At 38.4% G+C, this 24,288-nt stretch overlaps 1 protein-coding gene across 1 annotated transcript in view; it reads right to left on the reverse strand.

Moving 5' to 3' along the window:
* The window catches only part of PELI2 (pellino E3 ubiquitin protein ligase family member 2), a 48,306-nt gene that overhangs the window by 3,006 nt on the left and 21,012 nt on the right, over positions 1 to 24,288 (reverse strand). Inside the window, exons 2-4 of the mRNA XM_075192870.1 lie at positions 18,766 to 18,895; positions 2,961 to 3,062; positions 461 to 655 (exon numbers count right to left, since the gene is read on the reverse strand). Of these exons, the coding sequence (XP_075048971.1) occupies positions 461 to 655; positions 2,961 to 3,062; positions 18,766 to 18,895 (427 nt within the window). The remainder of the gene's footprint in view (positions 1 to 460; positions 656 to 2,960; positions 3,063 to 18,765; positions 18,896 to 24,288) is intronic.

Below are 24,288 nucleotides of genomic sequence, written 5' to 3' on the forward strand. Positions count from 1 at the left end.
TACAACTTGAGCCCATACATGAACATCTGGGGGAGGGTCATCAGCACATACAAGTACTTTATTTTAGGTTTGGAACAGAAGTTTTACCATGATTGAGCTGCTGTTCTTTGTGGCCACCCTTCATAGTTTATCCATTTGTTATGCAAAATGGGTATCTGTATTATCTCTAATGAGCTGCTTCTGATGTATATGTAGCAGGAGAGATCACTAAACGTGACTGCTAGGTGAAGCTCTTTCAGACAGTGCACCAGTAGAATATGGCTCAAATCCAAGAAATCTGTACACAATTATTGTCTATGCATTGATTCAAAAGTCTAAAATTAAATCTGGTAACTTGTAAAGAATGATCATTTGAGGATCTGGATAAAACCTGCCCCATACTACAAAGTATCAACTATATAGTTGCTCAACACAAACCACAGACAAGAATTATGAAATTCAGCGTCTGTACAATACTTACACCGAGAAAGATATTTTTGGAGGAGTCGAATCCTGCAGCAAAGATTCTAGCGGTGTACGGTGGATTTCTATCACAGACTATCCTGCAAGCAAATCTGGAGATTGTACTTTGGGTAATCTGAGTCTCGTCATTCTGGTTACCAGAAACTGTGTCCGTCACCACAAAGTCAATTGGGCTCTCTGTTGATCTTCCAATCTAAAACACACAAAAAAATAAATAAATAGTTAAAAGAAAAAAAAAAAAAAAAAAGAAAAGAAAGTGCTGTTACACTCTCCTAGAAAGCAAACAATGATGTTTTTAATGGTAACTGCCAGCTACACAGTGGAAGGGGGACATTTTTTGGACTTAACACTGATAGGCTCTGATCTCAGGAAGTGATTAAGAAGCTGTGCCTGGTGTCTCAGTGATGTCACTGGGTTATGGCAGCTGTCCTACAGTGTGGGCTACAGCACGTTACACACAATCATTAGGTCAGACAACAAGCCAGATCACTACAGGTTGGATGCCGATTCTGGGTGGTCAATAAGTCTTTGAGAACAGTTTCTCAAACGTATTCATTACAACAGCCGACAATGACAAAAAAAAAAAAAAGCTCCCATTCATTCTTTACTAAAGCAGTAAACAGGTGTTTTGAAGTCCTTTTTTAGGTGCAATACACATAATTCCACATTGTCTATTCTGTCCAGTACCATGTTCATATTATACACAACTAGGAGAAGAATCTTACTAAAGTTCTCACAAGAACCATGTTGAAGACTAAGGAGATGAGAACACCTGGTGGGGTAGGAACGTGTTCCTGATATAATCACATTACTGCTGAGGAGTAAGTCTTGTACTTTTATCTAATACCAAGCGAGTGCCTGGAGGGTAGGGTGGGACATAAATCCCAAATCCAGTCTTGAAAAGGTGGCTGAGGAACAAACTGATATTTTAACACCTTAAATAGCCAAGATATTAGTATATCAAATACTTTGAGGGTAATACTAAAAATGGCATGCTTAAGAGATGTGCTAGTTTCACTGGAAAGAACACTACTTATATCTTCACTAGAGGTGCAGAGGGGGTTCAGCTAAACCTCCCATACAGCTTAGCAATGTAACACCATTTGTAATTGAGATCTAATACTATCCAGCATGCCAGCTAATGAGAGATCACTACTACAAGTGAGCATATAGAGCTGCAGTACAGGAGAGACAGACTGGGCCCAATGCGGAACTTCCGTGTCCACCATGTGAACATGCTCAATATAAGTGCCACTGTAGTAACAATACTACTACTAAGAATACTAATACTACTAATTATAAACAATAAGTGTTGGCAATAACTACCAACGTTTTTTTATTAAGACACTTTTTTTAAGCCTGGCTGCTGAGCCTTTGCCTGCCCATACTGGTGGTCAGTGGTCACACTCTGCTGGCTGCGGTGCTCACACAATGCCAATTATAATAGGACGGCTGGAGGCAACCCAGGAACACTAAACACTGCATTGCCAACAGTGCACGTCTACAGCCTCCGATTCTTCGCACACCGAATTCGGTACCACGAGATATAAATATTTCGCATTTAAAAACTTTAAATTTTATTCTGTGTCAATGGCGTATGCACTTGGAAGTGAACAAATCAATGCCACATAGAAGAAAAAAAAGGATTAAATAATGTACCCGACATGTAACACATTATAAATGCAATCCCATTAATTAAAATACCATGCTTGAGGCAACATTTAAAAGTTAAAAAAGAATGCAACACTGTTTCCATTGTAAGACAGATCAAGTCAACATCCTTATGCTTTTCATGGTCTGAGTGTAATAATGACATCTAGAGATTAAATGAAGGTACTGCACTAAATGATACTTGAACAGTAATTAAGCTTCACTATCAAATGAAATGGCAGTTTTTTTAATTTTACACAAACTTATTTAAAATTCATACTTGATTATGCAATTTCTATAAACTGAAATTACACTAATTGGCCAAGTCACTTCTCCCCCCAAAGCTACAAACATATCTTCATTTACACATGTTAAAACAACACTGGCTGAACCTGTATCCATTACTTCTAAATTTGGAATTAGTCGATAAAGTTTGGTGGCTGGTTAAAGATTTTTTTTTCCCCAGTGTTAGAGAATAAAAAAAAAAAGTTTACAATTTTTCTTGTTTTGAGACTATATAAAAGCAGAGTGCATGGTGCACAAATAGACCAATGTTAAGCTTGCTCTTAGGTGGCTTCCATTACATGTTCTTTTTACACTTGTCACTAGTTGGATAAATCATTATACAAGTCCTCCAATTATAATGATATAGCACTATAAATCAGTGACTTGCTGAAGAGTGCAGGCATTTTATTAACCCCATACAGATTCCTCAACTATTGTTAATATTTAACAATAAAGATTGAATAAAAAAAATAAATCCTATCAATTCAGAGTAAAAACAAATACTTTCAATTAGAAAATACTTCATAACTCTAGAGATAACCAGCATGCAGAAATATTTATACCTGAAACATATCAGTGTCCTTGTCATGAGTATATTCCACAACAACAGTTTGGTTCCTGGATAACGTGTAGGAAATGCTGTGTTGACCTCTACTGCTGATTGCCTGCCAGGAAAATACAGCAAGAAAGAGAGTTGTTATTGATTGCAAACACTTAATGAGTCTCTTCTACTGTAAATGTCATCAGTTGCTCAGTTAATTTTATAAACAATTCCTCCAGGGGAGAAAAACAATAGATAATTTATAATTAACTTTATTTTCAGATATTCAACTTTAAGTGGAGAAAATACCCCACTATTCATAACACAGTGGCACTTTTACAACTACCCTGCATTACACTTACTGGTGTTCATGCTGCAATGAAAGCATTTCAGCAAATACACTTTATTTTTTTTCTTTAAAATATGCGGTGACATCATGTTCCAGATTTAAAAAATGCCAGAATAAAAATAAACCTCTGCACACAAATGTATGTGCCAATGAGTTATACTGCTTCATATACTTTTATTGGACAGTTGAAAACAAACATTACATTCAAACCAATTAAAAAAAACAAAGACATAAAAGCGAGAGGCTCTTAAGTTTCTTAAACGTAAAATGACCAGTTTTATAAACATTTTGTATATAGAACAAGATTAGTTTTATTGTTCTATATGTTCTCTTTTTAAGTAGAAGTTTTTATTTCTAAACGCACATATTTTGTAAGGACAGAGATGGCCACCAGGTGGCAGATGTTCTATATAAGGTTCTGCTCTGTATACATGCACAGCAGTTATTACGTAAGGATTATTCTGGCAGGAGTAGGTGTGAGAGCTGGCAGACGTGCCCAGTGACCGCTGCATCCCCATGCATTCTAGTACAAAAGTGGAAAAGATTGATTTAGTAAGATTCCCTATAACAGTACATTTGTGATTACATTTTCACAGGGGCATGGCCTTAGCAGCTGACCACTTTGGCTTAACCTTGCCATAACCATTGTTCTCAAGGGAAAAAATGAAATATTTATAACTAGACTACAAGAGAACAGTACAGACACAGGGACTAAACTGAAGAGAAGATCAGCAAAGGTCCAACAAAGAAACCAAATAGTAGAACACTATTACAGAAAAAGCCATCATATTGGTGACCCACAGACCGGCTGTAGCCATTAAAGACTTTTTGTACTCCAGCTCCTGTAGTAGATCATACTTGCCAACTCCCAAAATACGGGTTGGTCTCACGGACTCCCGGGAGAGTTGGCCATTCTCCCGCATCTGGCCCATCTGCCCACTTCAATAAAATTACAGCCGGAGTGGAAGGGCGGAGCTTTGCGATTTGTGTCATTTTGGCACCGCCCCCAGTGATGTAATGCTTGTTTGGGGTCCCAAAACAGGCATTACGTCACCGGGGGCAGGGCCAAAATGAAGTGAATCGTGAAGCCCCGCCCCCTCCACCCATCCTGCCTTTCAGGATCTCCCGGTCCAGGCCAACATAAGGTTGGCAAGTATGTAGTAGATTACTACTCATCTTCACTTCTATCCTATTCTAGAATCTGGGCAATGAACATCACTGCAGTAACACAGAAAGGGTGCTCTGGTGTTTGGGCCGAGACTGAGCACCCACTTTATAACCAACACGGTGCCTTTGTGCACTTTGACATGTAACAACGATGGCCGAGTATATGCAGTATGTTTACCCATTTGTGTTTAATCAGCATTTCATTACAGCGTCACTCAATCTATGCTAGCACAGCCATTGTTTTGAGTAAATACATGCTGTATTGTTTCAATTGGAGCATCTGCCTGTACTGTTCTGCTGGTGCAAGCTTTGCTCTAGCAAGGATCAAATAAGAATCTATTTAACTGGATCCAGGAAAATGTCTTAAGCTCTGTTATAATTGTAGGTAGTGTTTCCCCATCAATGGTGTAAACAAAAAAAAAAAAAAAAAAAAAAAAGTTTTTTTTAACCATTGCCAATATCAGTATCGGCTAAATACAGCTTTCAACTTTAGCAATAAAAACTAAATAGGCCTATTAACAGTTTATTAGATCGTAAATTTAAAAAAAACAAAAAACAAAGAAGCATGTGAAGTATTTTAGACACATTGGGGCCGATTCATTAAGGAAAAAATAAATAAAATGAGTAACTTTGCACCTGGGCAAAACCATGTTGCATTGGAGTGGAGGCAAATTTAAAATGTGGGGACAGATTTATAGTTGGGGTAGAGCATGTCCTAGATCAGTGTTGGCTAACCTGTGACACTCCAGGTGTTGTGAAACTACGAGTCCCAGCAATAAGCTGCTATATATTGGCAAAGCATGCTGGGAGTTGTAGTTACACAACACCTGGAGTGTTACAGGTTAGCCAACACTGTCCTAGATAAACTTTAAATTTCACTGTAAAAATAAAAGCTATCAAAATATGTGTGCTACATGAAAAAACAGAAAGTATTTAACTTATGTGCAAAATAAAACTAATTTGCACCCCTTGTATTGTACATGGTTTGTCCAGAAGATGTACTCCTTTCATTGCTTTAGTTTCCTTAAAGAATTATTAGCCAATGGGCCAGATTTAGCTACAAACAAGGAATCAGAATGGTTTTCATATAGAGCATAATCTGATGTAACAAGACTTATTGTTTTAAACTTGCCTACTTGTGGACTGAAAGTTTGAAAAATGAAGTTTAAGCTGAACAAAACCAATGTTGCACAGTACAGTACATGATAGAAAACTATGCACAAATTATAGATGCTATTAGAATGTTTGTTTTATTTTGGCTCAATTCTTTTAAGTCCTGAATTCTCAGCAGTTATATTTTTCCTGTATTGTTGGAGGCTCAGTATACACACTGCTTATAACTTCAATATATAATTATGTACAACGGCCATCGATCAAAACACACAAATGCAGCGATCTATAAACACACAATACAACTTTAATCCTAGGAAACTTCCTTTCATAAACTGCCCTGTAAAGTAATTTTGATTACATTGTACAAGTGCCAAGTATAACAAATTTGTTCCCTATACTAGATGGTCAATATCTTAAACAGATAAAATTGAGAATGAAACATCTAAGCAGATGCAAGTATACTTTGTAAATAATATTTCAGACTAAATGATTGTTTGTAACGGATTCCTTCATAAATTATGCACTATCCGCTCTAAGCCGCGATGGGAATTAATGCACGACGATGGAAAGAAGGAAAAAAAAAATCGATTACAATGTTAATCTAAAGAGGGAGGGGGTCTGCGAGCATTTAGAACGAAAAAAATCCAAACACAGACATACAATATGAGATGTTTAAGTAAGGATGTCTGACAAATAGTTCTTTTTGAGTTAATTAAAATCCAATGATTATGTAATTGAACACGTTTCCCTGGCAGAACATATTTTATGCAAGCTTTGGTTCAAGGTTAGGGGCCATTTCAGAATTTCAAAGGCTACTGAAATGCACCTACAAATACAGTGGCCTAGTGGCTAGCACTTATGACTCCAGTGCTGTGAGGCAGGAGTTCGATCCCCAACCATTCCCAACCTGTGTGGAGTTTGTATGTTCTCCCTGTGTTTGCGTGGGTTTCTTCCGGGTGCTCCAGTTTCCTCCCACACTCCAAAAACATACTGGTAGGTTAATTGGCTGCTATCAAAATTGACCCTAGATTATCCCTGTCTGTCTGTGTCTGTGTGTAAGTGTGTGTCTATATTAGGGAATTTAGACTAATGGAGCAGGGTCTGATGTGAATGAGTTCTCTGTACAGCGCTGCGGAATTAGTGGCGCTATATAAATAAATGATGATGATGATGAAATATGGACACTTAATTACAAGTTTTTAGTGGGTCTTTCAATCTAAAATAGACCGCAAGATTTCTAACAGCATGAGCAAGATGAAATCATGTCTGCTTATCACTTCATCCCATAGTCCCTGGGCAGACAAACAGTACCCTTTATGGCCTCAAACACGTCCTTTGAAATCAGAAGTTCAATGTGAATAATTAAAGGCCAATAAGATGTGCTTTTAAACCAGAGACCAAAAAAGAATGTAGGTGCATATACACACAACGTCTGACAAGGATTCATGTTACATCAATCTGCATGCAGTGTGAAGTGTTAGCTCTTGGTACACTAAGTAGGTATTCAGATTTTATACAAAAAAAGCCAGGCTGTCAAGAAAGAGGGAAGGATGCTGATGGGCCACTCACCAGAGACACTGAAGGCCTGCAGATCAACTCCAGGGGGTATATTTACTAAGCTGTGGGTTTGAAAAGGTGAAGATGTTGCCTATAGCAACCATCCAGATTCTAGCTGTCATTTTGTAGAATACACTAAATAAAAAAAGACAACTAAATCTGATTGGTTGCTACAGGCAACATTTCCAACCAGCAGTTTAGTAAATACGCCCCCTGGAGTGCTCTACAGGCAATTGCCCCCTTCGGTTAACTAATTTGCTCCCTTCTCCTGCCAGCCTGTCCCACGTCCCCCTGGGATTCTGTCTCCTAGCACTCTGTCCCCCTTTATGAGAAACTGTCTCATTTAATTTTAACAAGACTTGCTTACAATAAAAAAAGACAAAAACATCTCATTTACAGATGGAGATTTCCATGTCTTTGTATGTTAAATAAAAAGGAAACAAAACAAAGCCAAAATAAAAAACACAAGATAACTGGGGAAAGGAGGAGGAGAAGGGGGTGGAGGGGGTGGAGGGGGGGGGGGAATTAGGCAGCATGACTAGTCATAGTAATGCTGCAAAAATACAATCAATTACAGTGAAGGCAAAAAGGTGAAAGATGGGAGCAGCAGGACACACCGGAAAGCACAATAAGAACACCCATTACCAGGTTCTCAGTTTCGCTTTACTACACGGTGCCCTATGCACTTGGAAGGTGGTGGGGTGGGAGGATCAGATTAAAAGAGCGGTGGGGGCTGGGAAATAAAAAAAAAAAAAAAAAAAAATTAAAAAAAATATCCACACCTCCTGCTGCGCAATATGTAGAAACCCAGCCCAGGAGGGAGCACAGTAAAGCTCTAGCTTGCGCTCTCTCTCCCAGGCATTTACAGCGGATGAAATAAAAGTATTGAACACAGCAACATTTTTCTCAGTAAATAAATATTTAATGTGGCTATTGTGGCAGGATTGCTTTCTAATTACTGATAGATTTCGGCTGGTGTCTTGGCTTCCCATGTCTTTTTGCACCTCCCTTTCTTCACATGTTCAATACTTTTTCCCTGTGTCATTTCACATTACTACACAATTTATGGACATCTATGGTTTGATTTCTTTGCATGTGTGGATTTCAAAGGTTGTTGGACATTTGGGGGTAAATGTATGAACATGCGGGTTCTTCAACACCCGCGTGTTCGGCGATTAAATTTCAAGCGGCGCTGCATTGTAAGTTTCATTACAATAGCCACATTAAATGTATATTTACTGAGAAAAATGTTGGTGTTCAATACTTATTTTACACGCTGCATGTTCCCTTTAAATTACAGCTTGAAAGGTTAAAGAAAACAAAACCACCACACCTTAGGGGTCTGTTTACATTAATGTATCCTGGTACCCCCCATAGACCTTTATTGTTTTAGACAATTCCAGTGATGGAATCTGCCTGGATTTTGTTCATTCAGGATGATGAATCAATCTGGGAGGCTCTGGTACAGTCTGTGACCGCTCATTGCTTCGTTTAGATTTTGCATTTTAAACAAGATTTCTTATGGCATGTATGAAATAAGACCTCAAAAAGTAAACATGAAAGAAAGGCCACTAAACTTTCTTAGCTGGCTGTAAACGGATGTCTCGCCTCCCTGCATAGCCGAGATCTTGTGCAAGACGCAACCTTGCAACAGTTTATTCTGTTGACTCAGACCATGCATACAAAAACCATGGCAGCACAGTGGCAAATTAAATTCTGGAAATGGATGGACAAAAAAAATAGGCCCGTTTTAAACATAAAAAGGGGGAATTCAATTGTCAGCGAGTTTTTTTTTTTACCACGTTAAGTCATTTTAACGCCGTTTATCATTTTTGAGCAGGTTAACTTTACCCGCGATTCAATTCCATTTTTAACGCTCAGTTGTTTTTTTTTTTCACGAAACAGTCATCTCACGGTCTAGTAGAAGGTCTATTGAACGTATAGGGTGTGCGAGCCGCTATCAAATTGTTTTTTTCACGCGGCGCGTTAAAACAGGCAAAATAAGCTGTTTTATCTCGCACCTCTTTGGGGTGTGTTAAAAATAAAAAATAAAATAAGTATTTGAAATCATGTAATAATGTGAAAAAAGTTAAACTTATGCTTATCATTAATGCCCAACATGTAAAAGTTGATTTTCTTGTGAAAAATAATGAAATAAACATAAATAAAATCACTAATTATATTTATGCATGCTTTTGGTACAAATATGAATGTAGTAATGCGTTTTGACATGGTATAGCTCAGTGATGGGCAAACTACGGCCCGCGGGCCAGATCCGGCCCACTTAGAGGTTCTATCCGGCCCGCCAATATTTAAAAAAAAAAAATAATTAAAATATGCATAAAATTATTAAGGCCGACCTGGTGTGTCAGAATCTTCATTTTTATGCCTTCCCAGCTATTTCCTTCATTACACTTCACCCTCCTTCCTAAAAGGACACTTCGTATGTCAATCACTCAAATACCTGCCCGCCCCCTAATGGCTGAGAGTCATGTGAGAAGAGATGGGCTGGGCCATATACTAAGGCAGATTTCGATTGGCTGCTGTGTTGTCAGTTAGTGGCTCACCAGAAAGACGGATCTGCAACAACTTGCTGAAATAATTGCTGTGTCTGTACGATCGCTGCACTTATAGAGGCAACACTGCTATATAACACCCTCTTGTCCCATTCAAAAAATTTGTATTATATATTTCGATATTTGAGTTTAATAAATTATATTGGCCCGCCTAAAGTTTTTCTTTTTTTATTTGACCAGCTCCTGGAAAAGTTTACCTATCACTGGTATAGATGATTCTATAGTAAAAAAAAAAAAAAAAAAAAAAAAAAAATAGTTCAATTAAAAAATATGCTAAAGTAAGTACTGTAATGTAGATATATATTATCATTGTGTAATGCAATCTCATGTATGAAAATGTATGCAAAACTTTTTTTGTGTTCTACATGACCGCGTTACAACTTCCCTAAAAACTCGCAAACACAATGTTTAACGTGCGGTAGCAGCGCTCCCTCTTCAATTGAATTGCACGAGTTTTCGTGCTGTGCAGTTAAAAACCTGCGCGAGATTTTTTTTTTTTTTAAACACGCTGCAGGGAAACAAAACAAAAAAACAACTTGGACAATTGAATACCCCCCAAACAGTGCGTCACTATCTGCTTAAAGAGAAAGTATTTTCTTACTTCAAAACCAGTATAAGGAAATAGCACGTTATTTCAATTCAACAGTTTCACATAAACCGATGTGAGGTACAAAGCCTTCAGTCACTTGTGTACACAAGGTTCATAGATATAGGTACCGTCGATTGTAACCTTTGCGTTTCATTTGGAGAGCTATCCAGGACATAACAGTGGCACAGAACATTTAAAAAAAAAAAAAAAAAAAAAAAAAAAAAAAAAGGAGCAGTGGGCAAAAATACCATTCACTATGAGTATGCAAAGTCCTCAAACTAAAGAGCCTTTATTTTATTTAAAAACAGAACACAAAAAACAAACAAACATTACTGGTCATGCTGTCATGAAAAGGTTTCTTTGTAGAGATAGTAAACACAAATGGAGACCTGTAGACCTGTTAACATTTCCTTTAGGTAGTAAAAGACAAAACGACAGGAAAAAAAATAAACAATCTACTAAAACTTTTTATAGCCCAGTCAGGAAGCTGTAAACTTATATTTAATAAGACATGTCACATACATTAGAATACCATGGACAACTGAGCATTTAAATTGCACCATTCTTTGTTTTGTTGGGGGTGTCAACATTAAAAAAGAGCCCCGACGGCCTCACATAATACATCCTGCAAGTCTAGTGTGAGATTGATTATATACATACACATATTAGTGTGCACACTCTCAATCAACCCTTAACATGGGTATACAAAATGGAATATTTGAATACCACGGTGTTCAGTATAAGCTACATCTAACATTGACTTAGTCAAACAAGGAAAAGCAAATCCAGAATCATAACGACTGAAAACTGAGGCATTCAAGGTTACATGTGAGAACGGCAGATACCTTACATAGCCGCGCTCAGTTATAATCTGCTTTGATCATAATATCTATGGAACACACCTTTCAGAGTATTATGTAAAGCCGCAGAGGCTTTTAAAGTCTTGGGTTCTAACAAAGGTTAAGAACAGGGTGTGTATTTTCTTTTAAAGGACTATACAGAATCATCACTGTTCCCATGTTGCGGAAACTGTGCAGGCATTTGGAGAACTCCTACTCATGTTCCTTACCTTGGCTGAGAACCACGGAACAAAACAAGATTGTTTAAAAGAAGCAAACAGCACTAAACATTAGAAGCTGCAAACATGACATGACCAGATCAAATCACAAAACAAAATCTGGTTTATATAGAACATCGGTACACACCCGAAAATTTAGCCAGTTTGTTGCAAGGAAATTTGAACACACTAGAACACATTTTGGACAGTTTCATCCCTCTGGGATCATGCATCAATTCATATTTAACACAGCCTGTGACAAACACATGGTTATTGCACCACATCCAGCACCAACCGAGGAATCATTTAAGAAGCTTTTATCTTTCTACTTGGATAGCCAGAAACATTAAACTCAAGTTATCTGTAATGCCTAATTGTGTTGTCATCTGTCAAATAAAATCCAGAACCAAATTATTCTCATATGCGGAGTCTAGCTGTCCAACAAATTCTCATTTTTCAGATAATAAGGAAGCTAACTACTTATTATCATTATTTAACCAGATATTAAGATGCCACTGCTTACAGTGATCTGAATGATCGATATAAGAACTTTAGTCATGCTCTGTAAATTCTGCAGATTAAAAGAGTTTGATTTGCATTACTATTTTCGGTGTAGAAGTAGAGGGTCTTCAATACTGTCATAAAAGTGATACAAAGTATTAAAAAGAACTATACATACATAGCTAAAACCTGTATATTAGGATGTATATGACATACCCTTGCGTCTGTCACACACACCTTCCTAGGACACAGATGTGTCATGGCACGTCCCAGACATGCTCAATCTCAAAGTTACAGAAAAGAGCCTCAGACAACAGGAAGTGTAGCAAGTCCCATAGGGGACGTAATTAGTGTTGTCCACCATAAATCTGTCCACAGTGCTTGGTTGTCACATGTGAACGATCACAGAGCACTATCACTAGTGCAGCCGCACCAGAAATCGGCAAAAATGAAAGCAAAATGTAAATAAATTATTTTTGGGTTTTAATATAAGTGGCGGTGTTCATATTTCATTTCACACATTTAAATATATCTCAATGATTGCCCTCTTAAACATTACAAGTTCTCATGTCTTAAGAAACATAAGATACAATTACACTCAATTCCTGTATATTAACAATAGGAGATGAATTAAAAACAAACCCACTGAAGACATGCCAAATCTAAGCCAGTGATAGAGACAAATGCACTAGACATATAGATCTATTAATATTATATGAGGCAACTATAGATTTATTTATTTTTTGTTCCGGGAAAATGAAGCAGACTTTACAATAAGCTCAATTATGTACGAGCTTCTTGCGACCTTAGAAAGGTCTTTTAGAATGAGAATGTAATGCAGGTCCCAGCACTCTCAAGGCTCATCTCAATGGGGGTGGGATAGGACTCGCTCATATTATCCACAGATGTTAGGGTGGAATTCACATCTGCAAGTGTTCAGATCGCATTCCATATATAGCAACAGAAACTGGAACAAAATGTTCATGTACGTTCTGGGACAACTCCAGAAACAGCCAGGATTCAGTTCTGCATCTTGTCCCGCAGTGCATAATCATCCAATAAAGTTGTCAGAATTGTCTCCATAAGAAATTGTCTGTGGGCTCAATCTCAGGAGCAATTGTTCCAGACAGTAAGTAAAAGGGGCCAATCCGACTTCATGAGATAAAAAGGGTTTTCCCACTTTACCAACCTCCATTACTTTATGCACTTAAAGTTGGGAACTCATCAAGGAGCAGAAGAGAAGCAGCACAGTTACATACCCACTTTTTTTTTCCCTACACTTGTAAAAATGTATGTCAAATAGGTTTCAGATATTTTTGCAAGGGTTAAAACTTACTAAAACAAAACAAAAAAAAAAAAAAAAAACAACAAAAATACACCATTCAATTGAACAAACACAAAAAAACAACAAAAAAAACATTGTACAGGCAAAGGATAGATAGAATAGAACACTATGCATTCCGAAAACACAACACACATGTAATTCCAGTGGGTAGCAGATTCAGATCAAAACACTGCAAAGTTCAGCTGTGCACACTTCCAGGTTCTGTACACTTCTATAGGGTGCTTGGGAAAATCCACTTTTCTGCAACACTGCAGAGCACCTTCCCGGCCATTCTGCAACACATTGATTTTAGTAGAGTCAGTGCCTTGGAATAATTTCTAGAATCAGACTCAAGCAGTACAAATTAAAACAATGCTAAAGTGAAAGAACGGGAACGGGGCGGGGGTTAAAAACAATATTAAACTGGAAAAGCCCTTTAAAACCATCAAACTCAAAAACTAAAATCATCTCAAGTTAAAACTCATTCTAAACCACACATGAAACACCAATATGGGAGACAGAAAGACAGAACTGAGTATTGTTGCCACTAAAACTGGACAACTGCTTAAGTTTATAAAGGATTCAAGTGGCTAGGACATTTCTGCTATAAATAGTCAGACTGCAAACAAAACCAACATTACACATTGCTCTTCGGAAGAAGCTCCTGGCATACAGAGGGGTTGAGTTTTTTGGGAAGGGGGTATCTGAAGGAGGACATTTGAAGGCCTATCCAATAATACTGCCAAGCACTGGTCATTTCAATAGAACTCACCAAAATAGATTTCCATTTTCCTGAATGCCAACCACAGACTAGTACAGATTTCTTACCTACTAAAAAGAAACTTCCATTGCAACATTGTAAATATTGGTCAACATTCATTTAGCCATTGACAGTTTAAATGCTTCAGAATAAAGCCTTGTGTGATATTGGGGGGGCAGGAACAGCAGAGATATGAGGGAGAAGAGGGGAGACCTCTTTTACTACTCATTACTGTGGCCTTCTAGGACAGAAAACACAGGGTAAAGTCCAAAAAGCTGGATTTACCGCCTGATGTTGCATACAATCGAGTAAATGAATATAAACAAAAACCACCTATAAAGAGAAATAATGAAAAGCAATATCTAATGCGCTGGAATCACAGGGCATGGCCCATAGGTGCCATCAGCATATGCATAACACTATTGGGAAATCAGAAATTACACTGAAAATAGCACTTCCAATTTTAGGTTTCTTTGCAGAACACCAGGGGCACTCCTGAGCAGTGTGCAGCTGGAGCCATGTATCGCTTTTTTAAAGTGTCCAGGTGTACATTTTTGCTGCCTTACAGATGTTATCCCCATGTAGCCAATAGTGACATTATGCGCCACCCTTTAGTAAACACTGATTGGAAGAATTTCAGTCATGCCCCGCCCACCTTGAGGCAGGTGAATGCTTTCCAGAATTGCCTGGGCTCTCAGGTCTGACATTCCAAGAGCTTATGCAACTATGTCATACTTGCCTACTTTCAAGCACTGCAGTCTGGGAGAGGGGCGTGACTAGAGGGAAGGAGGGGTGGGGCGCGGTCAATTGTGTCATTTTGGCCCCACCCCAGCAACAAAAATGACATTTTGTTGCAGTGGGCAGGATCAAAATGACGCGATTCCCCGCAACTCCTGTTATTTTGGCCAGGGAATTGTGGGAGGCGGGAGACTTGCCTGCTCTCCCAGGAGTCGGGGAGACCGAGACAGATTTTGGGAGTCTCCCGGACATTCCGGGAGAGTTGGCAAATATGAACTATGTTATGATGCCACTTTCCAAAACAAACGAACAGGTCTGCTTTCATATATACATTTTGCTTAGGACAATTATTTGTTTTACTGCTCAACAAAGCTGAGGATTATCATATTATTGCAATGCCAAAGTCAAGCAGGAGCTACCATTATCACATGACAGTCAGACTTTATATAGCGCTCACCTATGTTAATAGAAATAAATACAGCAAGTCAAGTCTGCACATAATAATTGATACATTTTATATTTAAGCACTGTATGTACTGCGTTGTGTGTTTCTACACACAACGCAGACAGGTATTTCCCCATCTATACCTAACCAGATGGTACATTCAGCTCTAAGTCACATTATTCCCCAGCGCTGACATGCTTGCAACAAACACGTGTGGCATTGCTGATCAGTCATAGATGAAGTGAAGAAAGACAGCAGTTTATTTTCCCCACCACATAATCAATATTCTGGGTGGCTGAAGAGCAAGTCCAACTACTGAGAAGAATAAGAAACTCAGATTACGTAACTAAATATGACGGAAATAAGTGACTTGTTTACTTCAAAAGCATTCCAGAAGTACTATTAGATTGTAAGCTCCTGCAAGGTAAGCCTTCACTTCCTTTGTCTCCAGTTATGTACTTTATTACCGCCAACATTTGCTTGACCTTCCCACTGTACAGAATTGCGGAATGTTGTGAAATATATTAAATCACTAGTATTAATTCAGAACTGCAGAATCTTCTACAGCTAGAGGTCAAATGCGTGGAACTCTTACGGCTTATACCATACTGTTGCGTGCCTCACCTTTCAGAGGCAAGTTTGTTTTTATTAATGCATTTCCTTTTATCTGCAAATTAAGGACGTGCTTTAGAGCGGAATGTAACTATCAGTTTGGGTGTCAGCAAACGTATATCTGCCCTCTTGCAAGCCACATCTGTATTTTCCGTTGCATATATCTCTCAATATACACACAAACATAAAATCTAGAATACATGTGTCAAAGATCAACAATGCACCAATGAATTCAGAAACTTAAACCCAGTTAAGGTTGGTACAAAATTCACATCTCAGCCAAAGTACTAAAAAAAAAAAAAATAAAAAAAAAATATAATAGATGTGTAGCCCTAAATAAGACATCTCAAAGTGCCCCTTGCACCTGCATGACCTTACTATACTGCACTCGGTCAGTGATCATAACACAAGGCACCACAAACACATGCAACTACAGTTTTCTAGAGCTAAAATAAAATGCTAATTTGCCAAAGTCCAAAATGTACTATTTAATAATTAGTGTATTTGTTGCTGGCCCATGATAAGATTTCTCCATTAACCTCTTTGCAAACCTAAAAGACTTGATAGCTCATTTTGTTAGGTGAAGACCCATAAGGTTAAGAACCCCACTCTATACCATTATGGATAATCTTATGGGTCCACGGGCTGCTCAGTCATGTTTCATGTCATTACAATGTTATTTACATGTTGGGATATCCTGTACCAAGGAACGCAGATTAAGGAAATAAATTAGACATTATAATTTCTTAGCACAAGGTAAGATAGAAAGTCTACTCCCACAGCACAAGTCTGGTTTCCATCCCAAGCCATTAAAACCAGATTTTGCTTTCTGCAGCACCAAAACAGAAGAGATAAGGCTGATAAAGTTCGAGGAATAGGTAAAGGTAAAGGTGTATTGTGGCTTCTCAGCAGCCCCCCCCCCCCCCAAGCTTCTTCCTACTTTATGGTCAGATTTGTTTGTTATAGCTTGTAACACTCGTTTACAATGCCTCTTATTAAGGGTAATATGTGCAGCCCTTTTCTAGGTTACAGGACCACCCACGTGGCCACTGAACTGCCCTCAGTTTGCCCATAACTTTTCTTTCCAGCAAATAAAAATTGAATTCTGAAGACATTACTACATAAAGGCTACTATGTAAAGTTAAAATACAGAACTGCATATGAGGTTTTAAAACGTATTGAGGTAAGACTCAGTATCAGTTGAAAAGAATTTGTAAAATATATAACCTTGCAGACCGCACAAACACCTCCAGGAGATTGTGCATTCTATATATTTTCTGTGAGCAAACTGTAAAGATGAAGAATGCATTTTTTTATTATTTTTTTTTTTTAATTAATTTTGAACTCTAAGGGATTTACACATGGATGAAGTAGAATTCGAACTGTTACTATGAGCTAAGTCAAAACTGTTGTGTAACGATAAAGCAGCCCCGATAATCATACGGGCATCGCAATAGACACCTTATAAAGTTCACCGGTAGACATTCCATGTTAGAGCTTTAATTTGTAAGTGACCAAGACATTTTAGCCTGAACACACAGGAAGGGGTCTTTAGAATGTTATTCTGTGTCTTCGAGAAATAGAAAGCCTAACAGCAGGTAATTTAGGAAATCACAGATAAGTTTAAATTGATGGATTTAAATTCAAACTAAATTTACAAGTTTAGAGAACATATTACATCCCAATGCTAATCACTGAATGCAATATATCAGACTTTACTGTGCCAGGTAGTAAAGGGGGCTGGTTTACCCCCTGCCAACGTGTGTCAGAAACAGTATATAAAGAGCTCTGTTTGACCATGTAATGTATTTTAACATCTGTAGTTCTGTATTATCACTAGTACCTCCAACTAGTGTGTAATGGTTCTTGTACAGACCCTTTGAGCAAATAAATATCAGTTCTTGAAGAGTCTGCATGATGCCTATTGTCCGTTTTCTATGACCAACAGATAAGAGCTTACATTTTAATCCATTCCTCGGCAGTCCTCTGTTGAACCCACAGTCTGTCAATGCTCTGCCCGCTACCCAGCAGTCCTGACTCATGGTAAGCGGTCAGGAGGTACCAGCTAACCCACAGCAAAGAGGCGCTGTAGCAGCTATACCAGAAATAAGCGGTTCCAGGTACCGTGATGGAGCCTAGTGGTGGCAGCAAGATAGTCTTACAACTATTGCGCAGTTGGCGAGTATCTGGTGGCAAGGTGACAGCAGTAGGGGAGGTGGGTTACTGACTGAGAAAAACATCCCTCTTCCCCCAACAGACTGGGTAGCGAAGTAAGCCCATCCGGTCACACACTGTACACTATTGTATTTTTCTTTATGCTTTTCAGTTTCATACTGGAGTTTCAAAGATATTTTCAAGCTCGAGAGCTTCTTTTGTTATCTGGCTGCTACACTTTTGATCCTGAAAAGCTGCCCTATTTTGGCATTAGTCACCATCTATCTCATCTCTACATGGACAAAGGTCCTCATGAACTACCATTATGATTGGCAAATGCAAAGTACAGGCCGTAGCAGTAATGTCCAGTTATATGGAGGAAGGCTCAGCAACAGAGGAGATTACTGGGGGTAAAAAAAACAAAAAACAAAAAAACAAAAACACTGTTGACTGATACTGTGCAACTCAAAGAATAAGAGCGAGTGCAGAAGGCTGCATGGGGTCCACAAATAGGACAATAATGTACTGTTGGATCTTTGGTGACATTGACATTAGTTTCTGCAATTTTCTTTATTTTCCCTTTTTAATAACCACAATGGTCCTTGAAAAGGAAAAGAAAAATACAGAAAAAAAAAGCACCAAGTAAAAATAGATATTGGTGATGAACATGAACATAGCGCTACAAAGCATCTACAAGAGAGATTACATGGAATTCTGGGTTAATACAGAAAGAGAATTCAAGATCTTTTGATCAGGGCACAGTTACACAATCATATTAATGTACAGAAAGCAGGGCCACTGCACTCAGTTGGTATTTCGATATTACATTTGTCTATTAAGGCAAGCAGAAATAAATGTGTCATGGTGAAATAAACAGTCACCTACCTTAGAAGCCTGTGGAGTTGAAAACACATGTACGGTGCTGGCTGTGACACCATTTGATTTAGGCCGCTTATAGAGTGCAAATCTACTTTTCCGTCTTCCTCTGTCTCCATTAGGCAGGCAGCCATTGTACCTACAAAGTAAAGGAAAAGCCTTAGCAGTGTGGGTAACGAGATCATTTTAGGATGTGACTAATGATCAGAAGTATCTCAAACTGCCCACATGCAGCCATATGTACAGCAAACCTGGACACTGTAGACCAAATTGGCCTCTGTACACTGCAGGACGGTAAATATGGACTTTTATATGCTCTACTAAGCACCCTGTCTTAGTTTTTCAGTTGTGTTGCGGTGGAACAAAAACCAGCATAAAACTGTTCTTTGGATACAAAATTCATCCGAGAGCACAATCTAGTCATATAGAAGTACAAATAAATATCTGCCTCTGAAAGCACACAAAGAGCAAGTACAAGTCAATAAATGAGTCACAAACGTACCATCATTACTAGGTCTACTTATAAAAGGAATTTTGGATTTAAAGATTGTAGTAGTCAATAGTTGTACCACAATTAAAAAAAAAAAAAAAAAAAAAACACAGGGGAAATGCAGAAATTCCCAGTGATTGAACGCAGATAGCCAGCAAATGCGAACAAGTCCAGTAAATCAGGCGATTTTACTTTAATATAACAAAAGACAACAGACCAACTTACATAGATGGTATATATTCAATTGCATTTTAATGTCCATTCACTGGACGATTCACCCTATGCAGTCAGCACACTAAGACGGCAACGTGTTCAAAACATGGTGTAAATACAAAAGGATTATTAACGTTTGTTTATAAGGGGCCATAAAATACTACAGTACCGTACAGTGGGAAAGTCCATAGTACAAAAAAAACTTAGAAAACCAACAGGTGAAATACAAAACAAAGCCCACATAGGATATTCAAGAAGCATACATGCAATGACAAGAAATTAAGCTGTACATGAGAACATGTGAGGTATCCTATACAAAAAAAACAACTATTGCACAAAATATACAGGAGGCATGATACAAGGTTGACACAATGGGAGCAAATAAAACAGTTTTATAGGAACTTACAATATAATGGGGAGAGGCGAGGCTGAGACTGGGAGCTGGGGGGGGGGGGGGCGGGAGTAAAAGACTAGGATTAGGTGGGAGACAGAAGTAGTTACATATCCGATTTTACCAAAGCTTAGTTTTCATAGCACAAAGTAAATATGGAAAGCATATTTGAGAAAAACACAAACGCTAAAGGCAATGTTGTATTAGGTCACTAAATTATCCTGTCTGAAACACACGTCTACTCTTCGGGGGCAGCTGACGAGACTTGTTTTGCATGAAGAATAAAGAGACAAGGTAGATTAGTTTGGTGCTATACTATACAATAACTGATCTGTGACAGAGGTAAACAGGGATGAAAATCAAGGTGAACTTTTTTAGGAGGGTTTTTGTATAGGTTTTAGACATTGTAGACTTGGAAGTCTAAACATGCATTTTGGGAATTCCGCTGCCACACACAGTTTAACCACTACAATAAAACAAAGCGTGTTCTGACAAAGGGAAGACCTGAAGCAGAAGTACAAAGGAAGTCATTGATACTGTGAATATTTCATCCTTGAGTCATATTTTCAAAAAGCATTGCAGAACAAGGAGGGCTTGCTCAGAGTGCTTTACATGAACAGATGCACTACATAGCAGACTCAATATATTAATTCAGAAGCCACCCTCACCACTATAGAAAAACCTCCAGAGGCAACGCTCCCATGAGTCCCAGTTTTATGCCACTTAAACTCTCAATTATTTGTACTAAAGCTGATACTCCTAATGATGTTGGTTTACTGGGATTAACTGAATAGTTGCAAAGTATTTAGCACTAGAAAGGAAGAACGGACCCCCTACCCCACTAACATAATACACCAGGTAGTGTTACATAGTGATATCACAAGCTTGTAAAAACCAAATGTGACCTTTTTGCCTAAAGATCCCTCTCCTGCGAAGCTCTCCCCATAGGGAAGAGCAGCTAACAGCATCTTTATTTGGCGTTAGCTATTGGGGTCAAGGGTCAAAAAGCTAGGCTTTTCAGAGCTCATTAAATTGGCCCTGACCGCTGTCCCCATTGAGAATTATGGCTACTGCGGTTTAATGCAATATTTAACCTAGTGCAGGAGATATCTAGGATATCTCCTGCATTAGGTATTTGTTAAATTGCTCCGATACTTAACTATGCGTGAAAAACGGTTTCTGCTTTAAGAAAAAAAAAAAAAAAAAAAGTGTAGATTTTTTAAAAACCAAACAAAAAAAACAAACAAACATTTTGTCAATATATCAAACTAATTTCCTAAAACAATACAAAGTGTTAACGAAAAACAAAGCAAGAATGTGTTTCTACAGAAAGAGGACAGAACAGATGTTTGTTTCAGAGCTTCCCAGACTATTGTGTGCTCGACGGGGCCAACCATACACATCTGCTATGGCCATTCATTATTTATTAACGCACAAAAACAGGAATGTTAGTACAATTAGTCATCTGATCTGTTTAAACATAAAACTTGGATTTACAAAAAAAAAACAAAAAGAAGATTTACTTTAAATAAAATGATTGAAAGGGCCAACACCTCAACAAGTATTAGATGTATGGGGTTTGCCTTTTCAGCAAAGACAGATTTCTACTTCTCTCCAGTTATTTCCTCTCAGTAGTTCACCCCCCTGGAGAGGAAAAAGACAAACCAACAAAAAAAAAAACTAAATATTCACCTGGCTGTCAGTTAAGTGACGCTTCCAGATCAACAGATTTTATTCCGTCTACCAATAAAGTGTAAGCTATTTGTTAGTAGTGGTCAAAGTGGACATTTAAAAAAGTGGCTGTACAGAAAATGGGAATGTAAAAAGGAAGGAATTTGATAGTATTACATTGAAGACTATAGGAGAAGAGGCGGTATGACATACCACCATATACACCCCCAGTTCAACCACTGATTGGAGGTATTTACATATCAATTCTACAAATATTCACATGGACACCTGTAGTAAAATACCTTTATAGAAGGACCTAAATTTGTTTCTTTATTTGCATTTGTTAAAAGGATTACTAAACATTAAAAAAGGACTAGCTGACTTATGCTGGCAACTGACGCTGTGAAATCTGCAGCAATGTTGCCCAATTAGCACAATGCCGCAGTGTGTACCCCCTAAATGACCATGTTTCCTGGTAATAACCCAAATGTTATGCAGTTTGCGTGGTCTGAAACTCAGAATGCTTTTCAAACATTAGTTTCAGTTCACTCATTTTGTTGAAACATTCCCAACATGTTATTTTTAGTGTCACTCAAAGTTACAGATGCCTTATTACCTCTAACCCTCCCCCCTTGTCTCCCTCATGATCACTCTTCCCATTGCACTACATATAATGCACATTTAACCAAGATGGTGTGTGGTGAGATGGAGGCAAACTCCCCCAGCACAGCTGCACCCTCAACATTGACTGAGCAGACCATTATTGTGCATGCTGCTATCATTTATACAGCGCCACTAATTCCACAACGCTGTACAGAGAACTCACTCACATCAGTCCCTGCCTCATTGGGGCTTACAGTCCAAATTCTCTAATATACATGCACATAGACAGACTAGGGTCAATTTGATGGCTCCCAATTCACCTCCTAGTATGTTTTTGGATTGTGGGAGGAAACCGGAGCACCCGGAAGAAACCCACGCAAAAACGGGGAGAACATACAAACTCCACACAGATAAGGCCATGGTTGGGAAGCGAACTCATGACCCCAGTGCTGTGAGGCAGAAGTGCTAACCATTAAGCCACAGTGCTGCCCATATATGAAAGATGTCAGCCATCGGCCTGTGTGTCACCTTACAAAGGCACTAAAATTAATTAGGATGCTCAATACAAAACACAGTGAATATCAGGATCTGGTGTTTACTGTTGCCTCTATAAAAGGAAAAAAACCAAAAACAAAGTTGACCGAAACTGTCAGGGCTTATACACATTGGGAAAATGTGTTAAGATGTATTGGGTAAAGTGTTGGTCATGCGCTTTTGATGACTTTCGCACGTGCATGGGCAGTTGGTTATATTGCGTTTTAAACATATGGTTTACGTTTTAGAATGCAATGGTGATAACTAGTACATAAGATAGCCTTCATCAACATTTATTTATATAGCGCTAGCAAATTCTGCAGCGCTTTACAACTGGGGAATAACGCAGTACTAAAACAACACTGGGTAATACAGACAAGTAAGAGGACCCTGCTTCACGCTTCATATGGTTTACAGATGAGGGCTTGTTCACACCTATCCTAACTAAATAAATATCAATCTGCAAGGTTATTCATTTACATCCATCAGCTCTATGTTGTGATCATTACTTGTAAAAACTTCTGGCAAAGATTAGTCTGAGATTTACCATATAAAGCTTTCAGATAGGCAATAAGAACTGAATAACTCCTTTCACAAAGGCCTTGCTATCCTAACCAGTTTATCACATACTAATATTGTAAAGATCCCTGCACAGACTCGGCAAAATAACACTGGCGGGCGTCCTGGCTAACTCTGCCATTAATGTCCTCTTGTTTCAAGAGCTAGAGCCAAAATCTTTTTAGCATGTTTCAGGATAAGTAGCTTAAGCACATGCTACATATCCAGTGAGCTCAGTGAAGATTATGCATTCAATGTTAATTAACAAACAGGTTCTTGTTCACATCATTTTCCTTTTTTTGTAATCCCTTTATCCTGCAAGGCTTTGTGAGCTTTAGGAAAACAAAAATTGCATCACTCACCTGACAAAGGGTCATAGTTTTTGGTAATTGGTTGAAATATGCAGTGTGTACAGGTACACCTAAGCCCAATACATGTGCAAGAGGTTTTTTTCTAAAAAGTCAGCTTTGTTTAATAAATATCAGCATGGTAAATGGAATAAACTTCCCTTCCCCCCAATAAGACCTCTGTTTGGGAGAAGGCAACCTGTGTTGGCAAACAGCATCTGTAAAAGCTCACATCCAAATTATAGGATGAGCCCTGGAACATCACAGAACTGCAAGCGTGAGTTTCTCCCAAACCATCAGAGTCCCCTTTGTGGACAAGTAACAGCTCTGTTAAGTAAGGCGGAGAAGGCGTTTGTAGCAGCAATAAAACATGTTCTAGCGTTGGGGCTCATACTTGCCAACTTCCTCGAGTGGAGGTCTCGTTGGTGCGTCCTTGGTCATGTGAATCCGTTTTTTTTACAATTTCTGGCTACTATAGCAGGGGCCAGGATGCCGCAATTAGGTCTGCCCCCACCCACTTCACCAACGAAGTGGACAGAACGCGGGAGGTTGCCCTGCTCTCCCGAGAGTACTCCCAAAAATTCGGGAGTCTCCCGGACATTCCGGAAAAGTAGGCAACTATAACGCAATAGCTTTAAATCAGTTTAAAATACAGCATTAACTACATTTTTATTGATTTGTATTAGTGATGCATGTCCTAATCAGAAATTTCTCCACTAAATTTA

Source organism: Mixophyes fleayi, chromosome 12 (assembly GCF_038048845.1).
Source record: "Mixophyes fleayi isolate aMixFle1 chromosome 12, aMixFle1.hap1, whole genome shotgun sequence".
Taxonomy (NCBI): domain Eukaryota; kingdom Metazoa; phylum Chordata; class Amphibia; order Anura; family Limnodynastidae; genus Mixophyes; species Mixophyes fleayi.